We start from the raw sequence: 18288 nt of genomic DNA on the forward strand, positions 1-18288 counted from the left end.
AGTGAGGTCAAGACCAGCCTGAGTTCTATTTAGTGCTAGAGGAACAGTGAGGGGTGTGAAGGATGAAGCTAGGGGTGGGGTCTTCCCACTGTTGGTGATCCTGTAACTGGAAATCTGTTTGACTTTCCATCAACTGAGAACTTTCAAGAAAAATTCTCAATATTCCTGTGGGGCTTATATTGTTTTACAATCACATCCTTTTACTAAAAATCCCCACTCAATAACCCAAATATTCTCACAACTGTTTAAAACTTCAACACTCTCTCAATTTAAATATCCCTTAGCCAATTCCTAGATAACCCTTGTCACCTTCTAAAATGGATCAATTTCCAGGGCACAGGCTCCTTGTCCCAAGATTAAGATGAGCTTCTGCTCACCTCAGTTTCTAGACTAATAGCAACAAGTCCTGACATTCATCAGGCACATTCTGCTTGGTAATTGCCATTAATAATTGCTTTTATGTGTATTGATATTTGGTCTGCATATATGTATGAGCAGTTATGTGTCTGGTGCTCAAAGCCAGAAAATTAGTCAGATCCCTGGAAACTGGAGTCAAACACAGTTGTGAGCCACCATGATCCTAGGAATAGAATCCAACTCTGAAAGAGCAGCTGGGAGAGCCCAGACCACTGAACCATCTCCTCAGCTCCAATTTTGCTTGAGAACTTCTATGTAACACCAGAGAGTACTGCAGCCCCATGAGCAGGCTGTGACCAAGGTAAGCTAAGGAAGTGGTGCTTCATACCAGGGGAAGCAATACCAGTTGCAGCTCCATGGCAAGGAGGGCAGACAGCGGGAAGCAGCACGGGAACAGTCCCGTACAGATGCTTTGCTCACCCACATATCCACCAAGGACAGCGAAGCATAGTGAAGCCACACACCAAATGCCTGAAAAGCCGCCTTAGAAGGCAGCTGAAGAAACAGGGCTGCTCCACATAACAGGTGCCTCTTGTTCCTTAATCTAATAATTAAGGCCACATAACTTAGGGCTTGGGAATGGATCAGCCATCTGCTCCACCTGCAGCTTCACTGTGACCTGTACTAGGAGCTTCCTTGTCCTTCAAGGCCTGTGAACTATACCTGTTTCCATATAACCTGACTTACTAATCCTAACTTGAACTTGTGGGAGGCAAAACCAGACCATCTTTAGGGCAGCCTGCACTACAGGGAGACTCTGTTCCAAAGACAGACATGGGACATAAAACGGGGACAGTTGCAACAGAGGAGAAAGGGAGGTTAGAGGACAAAGTGAAGTTCTTATTAATCCTGCAAGGTGAGTGCCACCCCCAGACTTTCACAGCGGCGTGGATGCAGGACAGCACTCACCCTGCACGTTCTAACAGCTAACATTGTCACCTGCTTGCTACTAACACACTAAGTCCAACACCCCTCCCCCCATTCTGGCATTACGTAATGCAGCTATCAACATGACTGGCTTCAGGTGCGTCTCTCATCTTGAACATTTCAGCTCATTCAGGAAGCTACTGTTGCTGTGTACCCGCAGCCCTGAATTTTGAAAAAGATACTACAACCAAATATTATGAATGACATTTTATTCAGTCATTTTCTTTACAACTGAAACTCTGGGAATTCAAAGTTAACATCCTTGCCTGTGAGCTTCTTGTACACGCCAGAAAAAGTTTCGACCTGCAAAAGAAGAATTTATCACTAATTTTTGAATATGCAATAGCACTGAGAGCTAGCTAGTGCACCCTGGCTGTGCGGTTTTCCTCTCCACCAACCCTGCAAAGCTGGCCTGGGCACAAGCCTAAACCCAACACTGAGGTAGGACTTGTATGTACAGCCTGCTGCTTCATACCACCCAAGCCAAGCCACCTGGGGACCTAGGGAGCAACATGCATCATCTGACACAGAACCAGACAGGAGCAGAGGAGTGATGGAGACCATGGACCATAAGTGCCATTCCTTGCGCCCTTACCTTATGCTCCACGTTGTTCTGCTGTGCTTTGTCTAAATGAACTTTTATGAGCCGGCTGCCATCCAGTTTCACACGGATCCTCTTGCCCACAATTTCACTTGGGAAGACCAAATCCTCAAGGATGGCGTCGTGCACTGCTGTCAGGGTGCGGCTGAAAAAAAAAAAAAAGACAAAAATAAGTTACCTGGAATAAGGCACCCTTGGAATAAAAGGGAAAACAAGTCCAGATTCCTGAAATCATATTAACACTGGAGCCAAGTGTGATGGCTCACTCCTGTGACACTCTTGAGCAAGTGAGACAGGACTTCAAGGCCAACCAGGAGTCCTTATCTCAAAACACATTTGGTTCCTAAACTGATAACTATCTTTTGAGTGGCAAGCAAGCCATGACTGATTTCCAAAGCCATATCTTTAGCAACACCCTGGCAATCTACATATACAAGCCATCTAGAGTATGGCAATCTAGGGATGCGGTTAGTTCATCCTTTCATACTTCACTATTCTAATCTGCAGTAAGCTCTCTTAAAACCCATACACAGCTGGAGTATTTTTTTCTTAACCTGGTCATGTAATTCACCCAATCAAAACCTCTCAAGCTCTTTCCCTGGAATCCAAGAGGCCACCAATCGCATGCATCATGATCAAACAAGCCCCTCCAAAGACAGCTCTATGACACTAGCCCTGGCATTAGGTATAAATTCCAATAGACTCTTGGTTCTCAGAGCATCCCAACCTGCCCAAGGCCAGGCAAACTCTACACAGGTGGAAATATCCCAGCCATAGACACTTAACACACCTGACCTACCAAGTGCCGTGGCTTAACCAAGAGATCACCATGGGTGCCAGTTGTTATATGCAGTCATTGCATGGCACCCAAGAGCCTGAGGAAAGCACTAAATCCACAACCTAACTCATGACCTAACTAGAGTCTCCAGAATGCATGCCTGTTCCACACCACTAAAAGCCACCTTTCCTAGTTAGGAACCACCTGCAATTCCAAACTTTGGGGAGACTGGTGTTATGGCTTCCAGTCTGAAGAGCACATACAAAGTAGCAGATGTTCTGCTTCACCCTCTTTCTGTATGTTCACAAGGAAAGCATCATCTGGTAATCAGATGGCTTCCTCACTACCACTCGCTTCAAAGCACATTCTCACCACACTAGCAGGGTGTACCAACAGACACTAACCAAATCAAAGTAATTCTAAGAGTTAGCTCAGAAGTCCAGCATAACAAAACTGGGGTCTGGAGACATTATTACAGCACACCCTTCCAAGGATCTGGGGTCAAGAGCAGAAATCACTAAAATCACTGGGAACACTGCAGCCACGGCAGCCAATCTTAGCCCTGCTATGCATGTGCTACTTCATATGCAATTATGATCAGGCTCCAAGAACCACTTGGAATGGTATCCTAACCATTCCAACAGCTCACCGAAGACTATGGATTCCGCTATGACCATTACCCCTCTCCCTTCCTGCGGAATTTATTCCAATTACCAGCTAGTCTAAAATGGTTTTCAAAACAAGACAGAATTAAGACCAATTCTTACTATATTATGTTAACACACAGGGCATGATGCTGTGCACCTGTAATCCCCCCTACTTGGACAAGATGACAGGAGTTTAAGGGCAATGTTGGCTACCCAGCAAGTTCAAGGCTTACTTGGGCAACAAGACCCTGTGTCAAAAGCACTACCTCACAATACAATACGAATTGTATGTCTCAATAGTAGGTTGCCTTTACTTAGAGGGAAAACCACACTTTTGGCTGTTGAGGGTCTGTAAGGATCTAGTACTATCTGATATAATTACAGACATCAACAGGAGGCCCAAGTCTAATGACTGATGTGTAAAGTGACTGTCTGCACCTGCAAACAGCAATGAGATAGCCCTGTTATTCTAGCACCAAGAAATCCACCCATGCTCTGCTGTAAAACAGTAAAAGCACCACAGCACCTCAGGTACGCCCAACCAATCCCCAGTTAGGAACTAAATAGTTAGCCAGGTGATGCCTTGAATCCCAGTGTTTCGGGAGACAGAGGCAAGCTGATCTGAAGAGTTCGAGGCCAGCCTGGTCTGCAGAGCAAGTTCTAGGACACAGAGAAACCCTGTCTAAAATAGCAATAAAAGAACTAGATAGATTCTTTCTCCTTTGACCACAGAATAAACCAAGCCTCACCTCACCTGTATGGTATCACTCACCTATGACACACCATGTATACACACACACACTGAAATTACCTAGGATGAATCCCAATACACATGGAGTCCACATCACAAGCAGCTTCACTCATGGCCTTACACAAATCAACAGCCAGTGAGGAGAACACAGCCAAGGCAACTAAAGCACTCACCTTCTGGGGCGCTTTTGCTTATTTTTCGTACGGCTTTTTCGGGTTGGCTTGGGCAGAATCCTCCTCTTTAAAGTGAATTATAATAAAAATAAACAAACAAACAAACAAACAAAACCAGTGAGCTGATGTAAAGTCAAGAAATCTCCAACTACTTTAAGTGTAATACCTATGTCGTCACATTCCCTAGAGCCCACTACTCAGCACACCGAAATGCCTCAACGGCATTCCTCTTTCCAACCAGCCCTCCTCTCCACCCTGCAGACAGCACCAAACCCAACCCTGAACTCAAGCACTGCCACTTACCAGCCCCTCAGACTGCTGACTGCCAGGGCAAACGAACTTCACCACTCTCACCCCAACACACCACACCAAGCTTTACACTAACAGCATCGTCACCGACAGAACTTAAACCCCCAGAATTCAGAATACAGAAAGCTGTGCAGATACCTGAGCAATGAAGACTACGTGTTTCCCACTGAACTTTTTCTCCAATTCACGAACTAGCCGGACTTGGATTTTCTGGAAAGATTTCAGCTGAGGAACTGGTACAAAAATTATGATGGCTTTTCGACCACCACCGACTTCGATTTCCTAGAAGGAAATATGTCTGTCATAAATCCTTAACCTCCATCTTTGTCATTCAGATGGCACCACTCACAGTCCAATAGGCCTGAATCAAGGACCCGCCCACTTCTGAGGCGGAGTCCTTGTAGACCTGCCTCTGCTCCAAGGGCTAGGATTAATAATATCATGCTCTGCCACAACCAACAACTCACCCCTCACACATTCTCCTATGGTTTAGACATAGCATTCTGAGATGCTGATGAGTTCTAAGGTGGAATCTACAGGATATATATTACCCACCTGAAGATGTCAGTAAAATGTAATCCCACAATTAACTCTCTACAAGAGACACCAAAAGGCCAGCAGAGATCTATGCCTATCATTCTAGCACTGGTGAGGTAGAGGCAGGAGGGCGGAGGTCATGGCCAGCATAGGTTAGAGATTTTGTCTGGTGATGTGGGACAGACCATGATTCCGGCCATGTGCAACCTCAGATCTTCCAGCATGCTTAACCCTCTACACCATAGCCTAGGTATCTTCTGTAAGGCTCTTCTCCAAATTCAAAACAGCTCAACACTATGAAATTGACCAAAAAGTTCAATAAAAACACTAATCCTGGGTTCAGAGGTGGCTGAGCAGAGAATCCATTTCAGTGGTGGAGAGCACAGGACTCAGGTTCAGTTCCCAGCACTCAACCATTTGTAATCCGAGTTCCAGGAACACACAAGACATACATGTACAGAAGCAAAATACTAGTACTTACAAAGTAAATATTAAAACAAAAACAAAACGCCTACCAAACACCAAACTCAGAAAACACCCACTGACCCTCAACAGACTATCAGTTTGGAGTCTAGTGGGTCTAGACACTTCCAAAAAGTTACTGTTTCAAGTCAGTGAGAGTATATATATATATCCAGCAATCAAGTGCAGAAAGAAGCACGAACTTAGAGAAATGTCCTGCACTAGGAAGTACCCATGTCTGTTGCCTTTAAGCTCCTCGCTCCGGGAATGAAAGTCTGCCTCGCGCCTGCACCCAGGCTGCCAGCCACACTCATGGTCAGTGAGGGCACCCCGGGGTCCCCGCTCACCTTTGCCGCGGTGATGTTGAGTTCCCGCAGCTGCGCCTTCAGATCCGAGTTCATCTCCAGCTCGAGCAGCGCCTGCGAATACAGAGAACGTGGGCGCCACGCCGGGGTCAGGAGACCCGGAGGTCAACAGATCAGGGGGACGCGGGGCACAAGCTCACCTGAGAGATGCCAGACTCGAACTCGTCCGGCTTCTCGCCATTGGGCTTCACAATCTTGGCGCTCGAGCTGAACATGGCTTCGTCCTGAGGGGAGGAAGGTGCCACTGGTTACCTGGGGCGCGGGACGCGAGACCCGGGCCATCTACGGGCGCAGGGCGGATAATCCGCTGCATCCCAACCCGGGACGCAGGCTCTGCCGCCCCGGAGGCCCCCCAGGACTCTTTTCGCCCAAACTCTGCGAAAAACCACAGCCACATTGCGGGCCGTGAACCTACCTTACGGAGTGCCGGCTTAGAAAGAGACACAGCTCTCGCGAGAACAGCTCATATCCGGGTGGCGGAAGAAAAGAGGTGGGAACGGCGGAAGTAGATGGGTGGAAACCGGAAGCCTCTTCTGAAAAGTGGTAGAACGCCTAGAGTGTACTGGGAAATGATTCCGGAGGATGATGGTACCGGTTTCGTTTGTTCCACGAAGTAGTGAGCATTTGGCTCCGTCTGTGCAAATTCTCAGCTTCCACAGCAGTAGAGCTGGGTAGAGTAGTGGCAGGCAGACGGCCCTAAAAAATAGAACCGGTCTGAAAGAGAGCAGCTTTGCTTAGCGCGAAGAGGGGACGTTTAAAATGTTTAATTAATCGGGAGCTAACTACTCTTCCTGCTAACACAATAAAAAGGAATCAGACTAGCCTAGCGTCCGCCTGTAATCCCAGCACTCGGGAGGCAGATGCAGGCGGATCTCTTGAGTTTGAGGCTAGTCTGATCTACAAAGAGAGTTCCGGGACAGACAGGACTACATATAGAAACCGTGTCTCAACCAAAAGAGGGGCCGGGGGTGAGGGTGGGGACGGGGGCGGGAATCAGACTGTATTCAGTTCTTTCTATAGGGAATCAAATCAGGGAAGGTAGTGTTGAATAATAGTCACTCGTTCCTGTTTTTTACATATATTGCTTGGTACAACAGAGATGTCCAAGAATCCCTGAACCCCTGTCTTCAAGACACTATATTAGTGGGGAGAGCAAGGAAGCCAGGTCAGTGAGAATCCATTTCAGTGAGAAACACTAAAACAGAATGAATCTTTAATATCAACACTTGAGAGGCAGAGGCAGAGGCAGACAGATCTCTGAGTTTGAGGCTATCCTGGTCTACAGGACAGCCAGAGCTCCACAGAGAAACCTTGTCTCATAAAACTTAAAAAAAAAAGGGGGGGGGGGCGGTGACAATGCTGGGAGAGCACTTTCTACAGTGGAACAATTTCCTTTAGAGCATTATCAGAAAAAAAAATTTAAAGAATGACAGGTCAGGAACAATAAGCCAGAAAGATCTGAAGTTGGAAAATTTCTGTGTAGTGGATCAAAACAATAAATTCATCAAAGCAGTATTTTTTGAAGAAACGCCTACTGCTGCTGACTGTCACCCTACATTCGTGTGCCCAGAGGTCTCCGCTCTAGACAGGCAAGACAAGCACAACTAATTCTCATTTAATTGAATAGCCTGTTTTAGCCTAGAATCGGGTATATTAAAACCAAGTGAATCCTTGACATCTCATGGAGAACGCAGATTGGTAAGGACATTATGTAAATACATGAAATGAAATACACAAGTTGTTATGACTTGCATAACAAAAAAAAATGTGAGAAAGTGGAAGGAGGAGAGATATCCACCTCAGGGAGTTAGGAAAGCCATCGAAAGGAATGATAGTACCCTGGGACAGGAAGGAGCAGTTAGGACCCAGTACTTCGTCCTTACACCACATTCTCCATCTGCAGAGATACTAGCCTTTTGGGTTTTACTATCTGTCAAGGTTAGTGGGGAAGTTATTACTCCACTAGCAGTCAGATACTTTGCCTTGTTTTTCTTTGTTTGTTTGTGTTTTCTTTTGAGACAGGGTTTCTCTGTGTAGCCCTGGCTGTCCTGGATTGTACTCTGTAGACCAGGCTACCCTTTTACTCATAGAGATCAGCCTGCTTCTGACTCCTGAGTGCCAGCATTAAAGGCATGTGCTGCCCCCACCTAACTGCAATGTTTCTGATTTTTTTAAAGCTACAGGCAGAGGATAGAAGCATCATCATTGGTCCCAGAATTCAGGAAATAGAGGTGGGTAGATTGCTGTGACTTTGAAGCCAGACTGGTGTATATAGTGATAGTCAGGACATTGAAAGATGTTTGAGAAATTTAAGAGTCAAATTGAAGTGTGTTCAATGAGGAAAGGTGTGTGTGTGTGTGTGTGTGTGTGTGTGTGTGTGTGTGTGTGTGTAATTTAAAACAATTTTTAACTTTAAATTTATTTTGATTATATTCTTCCACCTCCTTCCAGACTCCTCTATCCCCTTCCCTACCCACCCAACTTTAAGTTCTTTCTCAAAAAAAACCAATATAACAACAAAGCCCCCCCAAAAAAATAAACCAGGAAAACAACCCCTCCACACACACCATAGTATAAGGAAATAAAAGCACACACACCAACTGAGGAGTCCATGATGTATTAGTCAATACTCTTAAACATGAGGCTTGCCCTGGCGTGACTGAGACAGCCAGTGTCACTTCACTGGGGAAAACTAATTTTCCCTCCCCCCAGAGTTATAAATGACAGGAGAAATGTGTATTTGAACCCATCCTCTTGTCTCCTTGTGACCTGTTTCCACTCTTACTCTATACGCCTCTCTGCCTGGCTTTTGCCTTTGCCCTCATGTAGAGACTGTTGAGTGGGAATTGTAACAGAGACTTCTGGGGAAAACAATTGGCCTCTAAAGATGGTATAATTGGTTAAAAGGTTTATACATAGAGGGCTTGACAGACAAATCGATGGATGTTCATTATCAAGTTAAGGAAATTCTTTCCTGTTGCTGTATTTCCGGGAAGATTTTGGCATGCACGAGTGCAGGGTTATATCACACACTTCAACGATCAGTTAGTATTATTGTGTAGGATTTCTTCGTAGCTTGCTAATATGGTGGACAACATTGATTCATTTACAAGCATCCAACCAGTTATTCATCTCTAGAAAAACATAATTCAGTCATAAGTAACATTGTTTTCATATTGGTTGATTATATTCATGCTCGTAAAAGATATTGGTCTGTAATTCATATTCTTTCTCTCCCTCTCTTCCATATTTTGAGACTGAGCTCCACTTTGACTTGGAACCAGGCTGGCCTTGAAGTTGTGGTAATTCTGACTTCAAATGCTGGAATTACAAGTAAATACCACCACACCCTGCTGGTTGGTTATTTGATACTCTCTTCCTTCTCTTCCTCTTCCTCTTCCACCTCCTCTTCCTTTTCCTCCTCCTTCTCCTCCTACCCCCTCTCTCCTCTCCTCTCCCCTCCTCTCCCCCTCCTTCTCCTCCTTCTCCTCCTCCTCCTCTTCTTCCTCCTCTTCTTCCTCTCTCTCTCTCTCTCTCTCTCTCTCTCTCTCTCTCTCTCTCTCTCTCTCTCTCTCTCTCTCTCTCTCTCTCTCTCTCTGTTTTGGCTTCAATATCAGGTTAATTCCAGCATCATCAAATGAGTTGTACAATGTTCCTTGTCTTCTGTTTTCTGGGAAACACTGGAGAATGGCATTAATTCTGATCCAATCATTCGGTTGAATTGTCCTGTGAAATCAGCCAGACCTGAGGACTTGTTTCTAAACTGTTTTTAAAATGACAGGTTCTAGGGGCTGGGGAGAAGGCTCAGTGGTTAAGAGCACTAGCTGCTCTTCCAGAGGTCCTGAGTTGAATTCCCAGCAATCATATGGTGGCTCACAACCATCTGTCATGGGATCTGATGCCCTCTTCTGGTGTGTCTGAAGACAGCTACAGTGTACTCATATAAAATAAATAAAATCTTTTTTAAAAAAAATTATAGGTTCTATTTTGTTTTTTGTTTGTTTGAGACAGAATTTCATTATAGCCCAAGGTGGCCACAAAATTACTATGTAGCTGAGAATGACCTGGAACCCCTGGTTCTGCCTTCACTTCCCAAGTGCAGGGACTACAGATGTGTGTGGGTTGGGTTTTTGTTTTAAACAACAATTTTAATAGTCTTTTTTTAAATGATCACTTGACTTTTCAAGTCTGTTTCAGGAATAGAGAGATTTCTCAGTGATTAAGAACACTGGCTGTTCTTTCAGAGGACTGGGGTTTAATACCCAGCCCTCGTATAGTTCACAAACCCTCTGTTACTCTATTTCTAAGGGATCTAACAGCCTTTTCTAGCCTCATTGGGCACCAGGCACTCACACAGTATACAGACACACATGCAGGCAAAACATTCATGCACATAAAATAAAAACTATAAAATCATCCAATTATCTATTCATTTTGTCTAAGAATTGGTAGCTATGGTTCTTTATTTTTGAGGAAATCAATCCATTATGTAAGTTATTGAATTTATGCATGTGTAGTTGTTGATAGTATCCCCTTGTTGTCCTAATATTGATAAAATTTAGAGATACAGCTTTAACAAGGTTTTAAATGTATTGTACGGTGTTGCCTGCATTTGTGTATGCATGGGCACCATGTGCATGCCTGGTGGACAGGATGGACAGAAGAGAGCACTGGATTCTCTATAGATCTGCTATAGATCATTGTGAGCCAGCATCTGGATGCTGGAAATTGAACCAGGTTCTCTGCGAGAGCATCGAGTGATCCTGATCACTAAGCTCTCTCTCTCCAGATACATCATGACTGCATCTCACAGGAAGGCGAGCCAGTGCTTCTACTCCCTATTTCTACTCCCAATGGAAGCCACAGATATGAGGTACAAGATCAGAGGACTGTGGAGAATTGGGTCAAACACATGGAGGACAAGAATTCAAGAAAACCATATCAGCGGTGAGGGCCAAGCTAGTCTGGAGCCTTGGGGACAGATGGGAACCTGCTGCCTTTTTGCCCTTTAACGCACACAATATGTAGGGTTGGTTGGTTGGTTGGTTTTGGTTTTTTGAGACAGCTTCTTTGTATAGGCCTGGCTGTCCCGGACCTCACTGTGTAGACCAGGTTGGTCTTGAACTCACAAAGATCTGCCTATCTCTGAATGGTGGGAGTAAAGGTGTTGGCCACTATCACCCAGCTGCTGATTATTTTTAATGTGCCCATGTGCGCGTATGGTCCCCGTTTTCCTTCACACTTTTCAGAATAAGTGGTTAGTCTGTGTCTCACGCGTGTGGTGTGTGTAAGGTCAGATCCGCCTTGCCTCTGCATTTGCACTAGAATGGAGCTAAGTGCTGTTTGTAAAATAGAGTTGCCCAGACAAGGTACAGCACTTGAGAGGAAGAGACAGAAAGATTAGAAGTTCAAGGTCATCTTCAGGTCCTTACCAAATTTAAGCCAGATTGAGACACATGAAACCTTTTCTCCAGTTTTAAAAATTTGTTCTTTAGTGTGTGAAATACTATTAAAAGGTCCCCTGAAGAGCCAGCGAGATGGCTCAGTAGATAAAAGCACTTGTCGCCAAGTGGAGTACTAGAGTTCAATCACTCAGACTCACACGGGAGAGGAGAATGGCTTCCACACGTTGTCCCCTCACACACACACACACACACACACACACACACACACACACACACACACATGTGCACTCACACACATGCACACACATGCACATACAAACACATACACACACAATAGATAAGTGTAACAAAAACTTTAAAATGCCCCTGTGTTGGCAATGTGTCATCTCAGGGTCTAAAAAGCAAACAGTCTAAAGAGCTTCAAAGTCATTCGTTCCCCTCCAGAGTCGTGTCACAATGAGCTTCAGAGAGATGATGATGAACTTCTGCTCAGGAGATGGATTTATGCACCTGTCTTTGATCAAAAGTTAATGGACCGAGCTTTACCAAAGGCCCCTTCTCTCCCCCCACTTGGGGCTGGCAGAACTTTCATCATGATCTTATCAGCTTGGGATGAAGATGAAAACTGTGGGATAGCAGGTGCTTAGTGAGCTCGAGGTCACTGGCCTGGACTGCAAAGCCGCAAGGTCACTTGCTCTCAAAAGTGACACGAGCAAGTTCATGATCATCAGACACCAGAGCCCATCAGGTGGAGGGAAGGTAATCGCTCTTCAGTGACTGTATCATAAACTGAGAGTCTGCTGATCACTTATATATTCTACCAAAGAGCGAGTCGAGTTCTCAGTGTGAATCTTCATGAATCACGTGACGGATGTGGAGGCGTGTGGCACTCAGGCATCAGATGACGGCATGAGAGGCATCTCTCACACGGAGCTGTCGAACGGTGGGCCTGGGAATTGAAGTTGATGCTTATGATCCTTGGAGCTCAGGGACAGGAGAGCCGAGGAGACTGGGTGAGAAATGAGCCCCTGTATTTCTACCACACTGTCCTTCAGGGGTTGGCATAGAAGGCTCCACAGAAGCCACAAGGATGGACTGGATGGACACCTGATCTCCGTTTCTCCAGTGACAAAACAAGCCTGACAGGGTAAGGGTCAGTCCTAGATCATGTGAGTGTAGAGAGTGGGCTGAGTATTCAGTCCTTGTCCTTGTCTTAACTGGGGACTGTCTCAAGCCTCAGTGTCCCTGCAAGGACATTACTGTAGCCTGAGATGTTTAACTAAAGTAAATCTTTTCTTCCCTAAGTTGACTTTAGTCGGAGTGTTCTATCACAACAGGAACAAAACACCTCTTCTGGCCTTCGTCATTGGCAAACACCACACGCATGCAGGAACACAGGTTTTACACTCACACACAGATGCACACTGCGTGCGTGTATCTCTGCCATCATCCTGTTCTTCAGAAAGCATGCACATGGCTGCCTGTGGGAGCGCACAGCAGAAGCCCAGCACTCATAAGACAGAAGCAGGAGGTTATCCTGGGCTACATAGGAAGACTCTGTCTGAAATAAAAGAAGACAAAAATAACAACATGACCTCGTATCATGTATATTCCGAGTGTGCAAGCTGTGTGTGACGGTGGGGTAGTGCATGTCTTTAATCCCAGTACTTGGGAGTGGATCTCTGTGAGTTCCAGAACAGCCTGGTCTACATAGTGACTTCCTGGTCAACCAGAGGTGAGAAAAGGCATGCCCCCTCCAACCTGCACCCAAATCCCTGGCCAAAAACAAAAAACAAACAAACAGGGTTGGGGATTTAGCTCAGTGGTAGAGCGCTTGCCTAGGAAGCGCAAGGCCCTGGGTTCAGTCCCCAGCTCCGAAAAAAAGAACCAAAAACAAACAAACAAACAAACCCCCAAAAAACAAAAACAAAATAAACAAGATAATGCCTCCCTATGAAGACCACAATAGTCTTAAACTTGAAGTTCCCCTAACTTGGCTTCCTGAGTACTTGGATTACTGGTATGCACCATTTTGCCTGGCTTAGACTACTTTTTACAGCAAGACTATTATGTATGTATGTATGTATGTATGTATGTATGTATGTATGTATGTATGTATGTATCTATCTATCTATCTATCTATCTATCTATCTATCTATCTATTCAGAACAGGGTTTCTCTGTGTAGCTTTAACTGTCCTAGAACTCATTATATACATGAGGCTGTCCTCAAACTCAGCAATCCACCTGCCTCTGCTTCCAAAATGCTGGGCTTAAAGGTGTTCAACCCAAACCCAACCCCAATACACACACACAACACTCATTTATTAACTGTGCTATGCCCCAGATCCTGTGCAACTGGGCTCTTGGAGCAAAGCCCTCAATCAACAGTGAAGTAACTCCACAAACTCTAGACATGGGGATTTCAAGACCCCAGACCACAACTCAGGGTGTCAGGTGGTCTGGTCTTCCAATAGTTAGAAGCTGCAAGGCTTCTCCACTGGAGAGAAACTGAGGATACAGGGGACTGTATCTGAGCCAAAGAAGCCTTGGCCCAGATGGTCTATGGCATTCTTCCAGCTTTAAGCTGCAGTAGTGAAAGATCATGGCCTTACTTTAGATTAGCTCAACTGTTCTCAACCTGTGGCTCTCAACCCCTTTGAGGGTCAAATACCAGATATGCCATACAGTTACATTATGATAGTTACATTATGATTCATACATAACAGTAACAAAATTATAGCTATAAAGTAGAGAGCAACAAAGTAGTTTCTGGTTGGGGTCACTACAACCTGAGGAACTGTATTAAAGGGTTGCAGCATTGGGAAGGTTGGGGATCACTGGCATAGATGGATGGAGCCTTGGGTAGTTCTCTCCAGGCTGCCTCAGTGCAATGTCCTGAGATAGTTTTCAGGGCCTAGGACTGGATGGCCTCCTTCTGAGACATAACCCTCCACTGTGAGATCCAGTCATTGCTGTAAAAGTTAAACCCAGACAAAACCTAAAGTTGATGCCGTCTTTCCTGTGCATCTGCTTTGCAACTTTGCCTTCCTAAGTTTCCATCCTCCACCTGCACCTCCTCTCACCAGGACCGAGTAGCTTGATGGTGAAAGATTCACCCTGGCACACACCCAAACCAGGCAATCTGTAAAAATAGTGAAAGCTCAGTGGGAAGCCAGGGGTGGAGCCTAAGGAGAAGCTGGATGTGGTAATGCATGTCTTAAATCCCAGCACTCAGGAGACAGAAGCATCAGGTTTCTGAGAGTCTGAGGCTGGCCTGAGCTACATAGCAAGTTCCAGGACAGCCAGGGCTACATAGACCTTGTCCCAAGGAAAAATAGTTTTGTTTTTATTACCGTCCCAAACTCCAGCACCCCTAGGCCTGCTTACATTGTCTATTGATAAGAACAACTCCCAGGAAAGGTTTTCCTTGGTCAAGCCAAAGAACCTGCCGTACTTATTGCTAAATTTCAACTTAATTGAAGCCTGTTTTTTCTCCTTTATGGGATTATAGCTGTAACCAGAGTTTTATGGCAAAGCCTGACTCCAGAAACCACAGAAAACTACATCTTGTCACCTGACTCAAAGTATCAACTAAGAAATGAATCCATGGGGACTGGAGAGATGGCTCAGTAGTTGAGAGCACTGTTTCAGAGTCCTGATTCAGTTCTCAGAGCCCTGTAAATCAAGGTCTGGGGGATACTTGACACCCTTGTCTGGCCTCCTCAGACAGCTCTAAGAGCTTCTCTCTCTCTCTCTCTCTCTCTCTCTCTCTCTCTCTCTCTCTCTCTCTCAGACACACACCACCCCTTAAAAAGAGTACTGAAAGAAAGTAGAGAGAGAAGATTTAATGTATTTGGTTCAAAAGGGGAAAAAGATAAAAGGGGTCTAATGATCCCAAAGCACATCTTTAGGATACTACCACAGCTTTAGCCAGAGAAGAATAAGATAGAATTAGACCAGATTTGTGTGTGTGTGGGGGGAATGATCCCAAAGCACATCTTTAGGATACTACCACAGCTTTAGCCAGAGAAGAATAAGATAGAATTAGACCAGATTTGTGTGTGTGTGTGTGTGTGTGTGTGTGTGTGTGTGTGTGTGTGTGTTTTGCAATAACACAATAGGCATCAAATACACTGGGAGTGACTATCTGAACCCTTCCCTGCCTACTCCCCCTACAGCACACTATATAGCAGAGACTTGCTCACTCCACCCTCTCAGACTAACTCCACAAATGCCCCTTTGTAGAGGAAGGATAAATACATTGAGATATTAATAACATTTTCCCTTTTAGTGTTTTTTTCAAGGTGGGGTTTCTCTATGTATCTCTGGCTGCCCTGGAACTCAATCTGTAAGTCAGGCTGGCCTGGAAGTCAGAGATCCACCTGTCTCTGCTTCCTGAGTGCTGGGATTAAGGCATGCACCACCCTGGCAAGTCAATTCTTCTTTTTTTTTTTTAAGATTTATTCATTTATTATATATAAGTACACTGTAGCTGTCTTCAGATACACCAGAAGAGGGCATCATATCTCATCACAGATGGTTGTGAGCCACCATGTGGTTACTGGGATTTGAACTCAGGATCTGTGGAAGAGCAGTCAGTGTTCTTAACCACTGAGCCATCTTTCCAGTCCAAGCCAAGCATTCTTAATTACTGAGCCATCTCTCCTCCAGTCCCACCAAGGAGTTTCCTCTTCAAAACCACACAGATTAAGAAATCCTCACATGTTTTTACAGAATACTTACATTAAATGTTAATCAGTCTTTATGAAAAATGTAATTTGTAAGAAAATTAGGTTGAAGTTATAAATGCAAGGTTGGATCACATGATTTCTCACATCAAGTTCCTTTGTTGGTTTTTCTGTTATCTTCAAGGTCAGCTTGTTTTTACTAATGCATGCCATGGCATTCCTGTGACATTGGAGGAAGTCTATGATGTCAGTTCCCTCCAAAACAAAGTATGTAGTCCTGGCTGTCTTGGATCTCAAAATGTAGACCAAACTGGCCTTGAACTCACAGAGTTTCTCCTGCTGCTGCCTACGAAATGCAGTGATTAAAGGCCTGGGGCGCCTCACCCAACTCCGCCTTAACTTGTATTTGAGTTCTGGAGATCCAACTCGTGACACCAGGCTTGCTCAGCAAGCTTTTATATCCACTGAGCCATCTAGTCCATGGCCAGCAGTTATGAAGTTTTTTTTTTCTTTTTGCTCTTAAGACCTCTTATCCTGGGGGCTGGAGAGATGGCTCAGCGGTTAAGAGCACTGACTGCTCTTCCAGAGGTCCTGAGTTCAAATCCCAGCAACCACATGGTGGCTCACAACCATCTGTAAAGAGATCTGATGCCCTCTTCTGGTGTGTCTGAAGACAGCTACAGTGTACTCATATATAATAAATAAATAAATCTAAAAAAAAAAAAAAACTCTTATCCTTTTCAAATCGTTTTCTAAGTGTCTCTTGTATCTCAGGCTGGGCCTGAGTTTGTTATGTAGCCGAGGATGACCTTGACTTATTGGTCTTCTTCCTAACTCCTCAGCCTGGGATGGCAGCCATGCACCACACCTGGTTTCTGCAATGCCGTTTGTATTCATACCTCCTGCTTTAAACTTTAGAACTTTTTTTTGGAACTTTGAGGTTTCATTTGAGTTGATAGCTATTAATACTTGCTACACAAAAATAAAACGAAGGGCTGAGAGGAAGCTCTGGCAGGGCCTGTGTCCAATTTATGTGAGACCCTAATTTCAATCTCCAGTACTACAAGTCACGGCGTAGCCAAGGCTGGCCTTGAACTTGCAGTAATCCTCTTGCCTTACTCTACACAGTACTGGAATTATAAGTTTGAGACAACATGCCTGGCTTCAAATATTAAAAAATAAATAAAACTCTGTTGGGGCTGGGGAGGTGGCTCACTCATTGATAATAGTGGTTGCTTTTACAGAGGCTTGATTCCCTATTCCAGGGGGTCCCTGACCTCTATGGGCAGGAAGCATGCCTGTGGTACAGACATACATGCAAGCAAAACAGTCATACACATGAAATAAAATAATACAAAGATCAATAACAGACTTCAAAAGCAGAGAGTAGAACTGTTTCACATTCTATGAACCATACTGACGCCTGACTGAAGGGCAGACAGCCAGAGGCAACCAAAACAGAGAAATTTTCCCTTCCCTGTTTTTTTCTTTATATTTAGCACTTTTTGCATACCCATGAATTCAAGGAGTATACATTTTTTTAAAAAAATGACAAGTATGTGTGTGTGTGTGTGTGTGTGTGTGTGTGTGTGTGTGTGTGTGTGTGTGTACATCAATACTTGCATCATTGGCACATGTGCGAGGTCAGAGGACAGAGGACAACTTGTGGGAGCCAGTTCTCTCCTGCTGCTGAGTGGGTCCTGAGTTCGGAACTCGAGTTTGTCAAGCTTGGTGGCAAGTGCCTTTACTTTCAAGGCCATCTTGGTTGTCCCTCAGGAGTATATTTTTAAATTTTTTTTTGGATTATAAAAACGATTCCCACTTTTCAACAGTGACTTGCTTCATATAGTTGCTTGATCATATGGCCAGAATGCTGCTGTGTATTCATAACGTTTTCCCATTCATCATTGCTGGCAGAGGAGAGGGGAACCCTGTCCTGCAGAGGTGGGCATCCTAACATCTGGGCGGTAGATGCACAGAGGCTCATTGTCTTCACATCTATTCACTCACTCGGCCATCATCCTTCCACTCTTTCTTCCCTCTCTTCCTCCCGTTTCCAAATCCGTTTTGATGTGCTGGGATTGGACTAGGCACTTGGCAGCTGGGAAGCACCTCAGTCTCCGGGGCCTACCATCTCCACTGACATTTGAGAAACTGAAGACACAATCCTAGGCCCCGCCCCTCTCTGCCATGGGCGCCTCGCCGACGTCACCTTCCTGAGCCGGA

At 44.9% G+C, this 18288-nt stretch overlaps 1 protein-coding gene and 2 long non-coding RNA genes across 4 annotated transcripts; 1 reads left to right on the plus strand and 2 right to left on the minus strand.

Annotated features, from left to right (window-relative positions):
• Positions 1-1536: 1536 nt before the first annotated feature.
• On the minus strand, positions 1537-6408 carry Rps7 (ribosomal protein S7). Its single transcript, NM_031570.2, is given in 7 exon segments — positions 1537-1647; positions 1940-2090; positions 4295-4359; positions 4742-4885; positions 5950-6021; positions 6108-6191; positions 6383-6408. Coding segments are annotated over 6 exon segments (585 nt in total). The 5' UTR covers positions 6183-6191; positions 6383-6408; the 3' UTR covers positions 1537-1569.
• Positions 6409-6512: 104 nt separating this feature from the next.
• LOC148005176 (uncharacterized) lies at positions 6513-11881 on the plus strand. Of its 2 annotated transcripts, none has more exons than XR_015622949.1 (4): positions 6513-6555; positions 8145-8198; positions 10757-10914; positions 11817-11881. It is a non-coding gene; the product is annotated as an uncharacterized LOC148005176 (long non-coding RNA). The 2 variants fall into 2 exon arrangements; XR_015622950.1 differs by having other exon boundaries at positions 10757-10840.
• LOC134479353 (uncharacterized) lies at positions 11432-18218 on the minus strand. Its single transcript, XR_015622956.1, has 2 exons — positions 18073-18218; positions 11432-12933 (listed from the first exon to the last, which is right to left on the minus strand). It is a non-coding gene; the product is annotated as an uncharacterized LOC134479353 (long non-coding RNA).
• Between the last annotated feature and the right edge of the window lie 70 nt (positions 18219-18288).

Source organism: Rattus norvegicus, chromosome 6 (genome assembly GCF_021556685.1).
Source record: "Rattus norvegicus strain SHRSP/BbbUtx chromosome 6, alternate assembly SHRSP_T2T, whole genome shotgun sequence".
In the NCBI taxonomy this organism is placed as follows: Eukaryota; Metazoa; Chordata; class Mammalia; order Rodentia; family Muridae; genus Rattus; species Rattus norvegicus.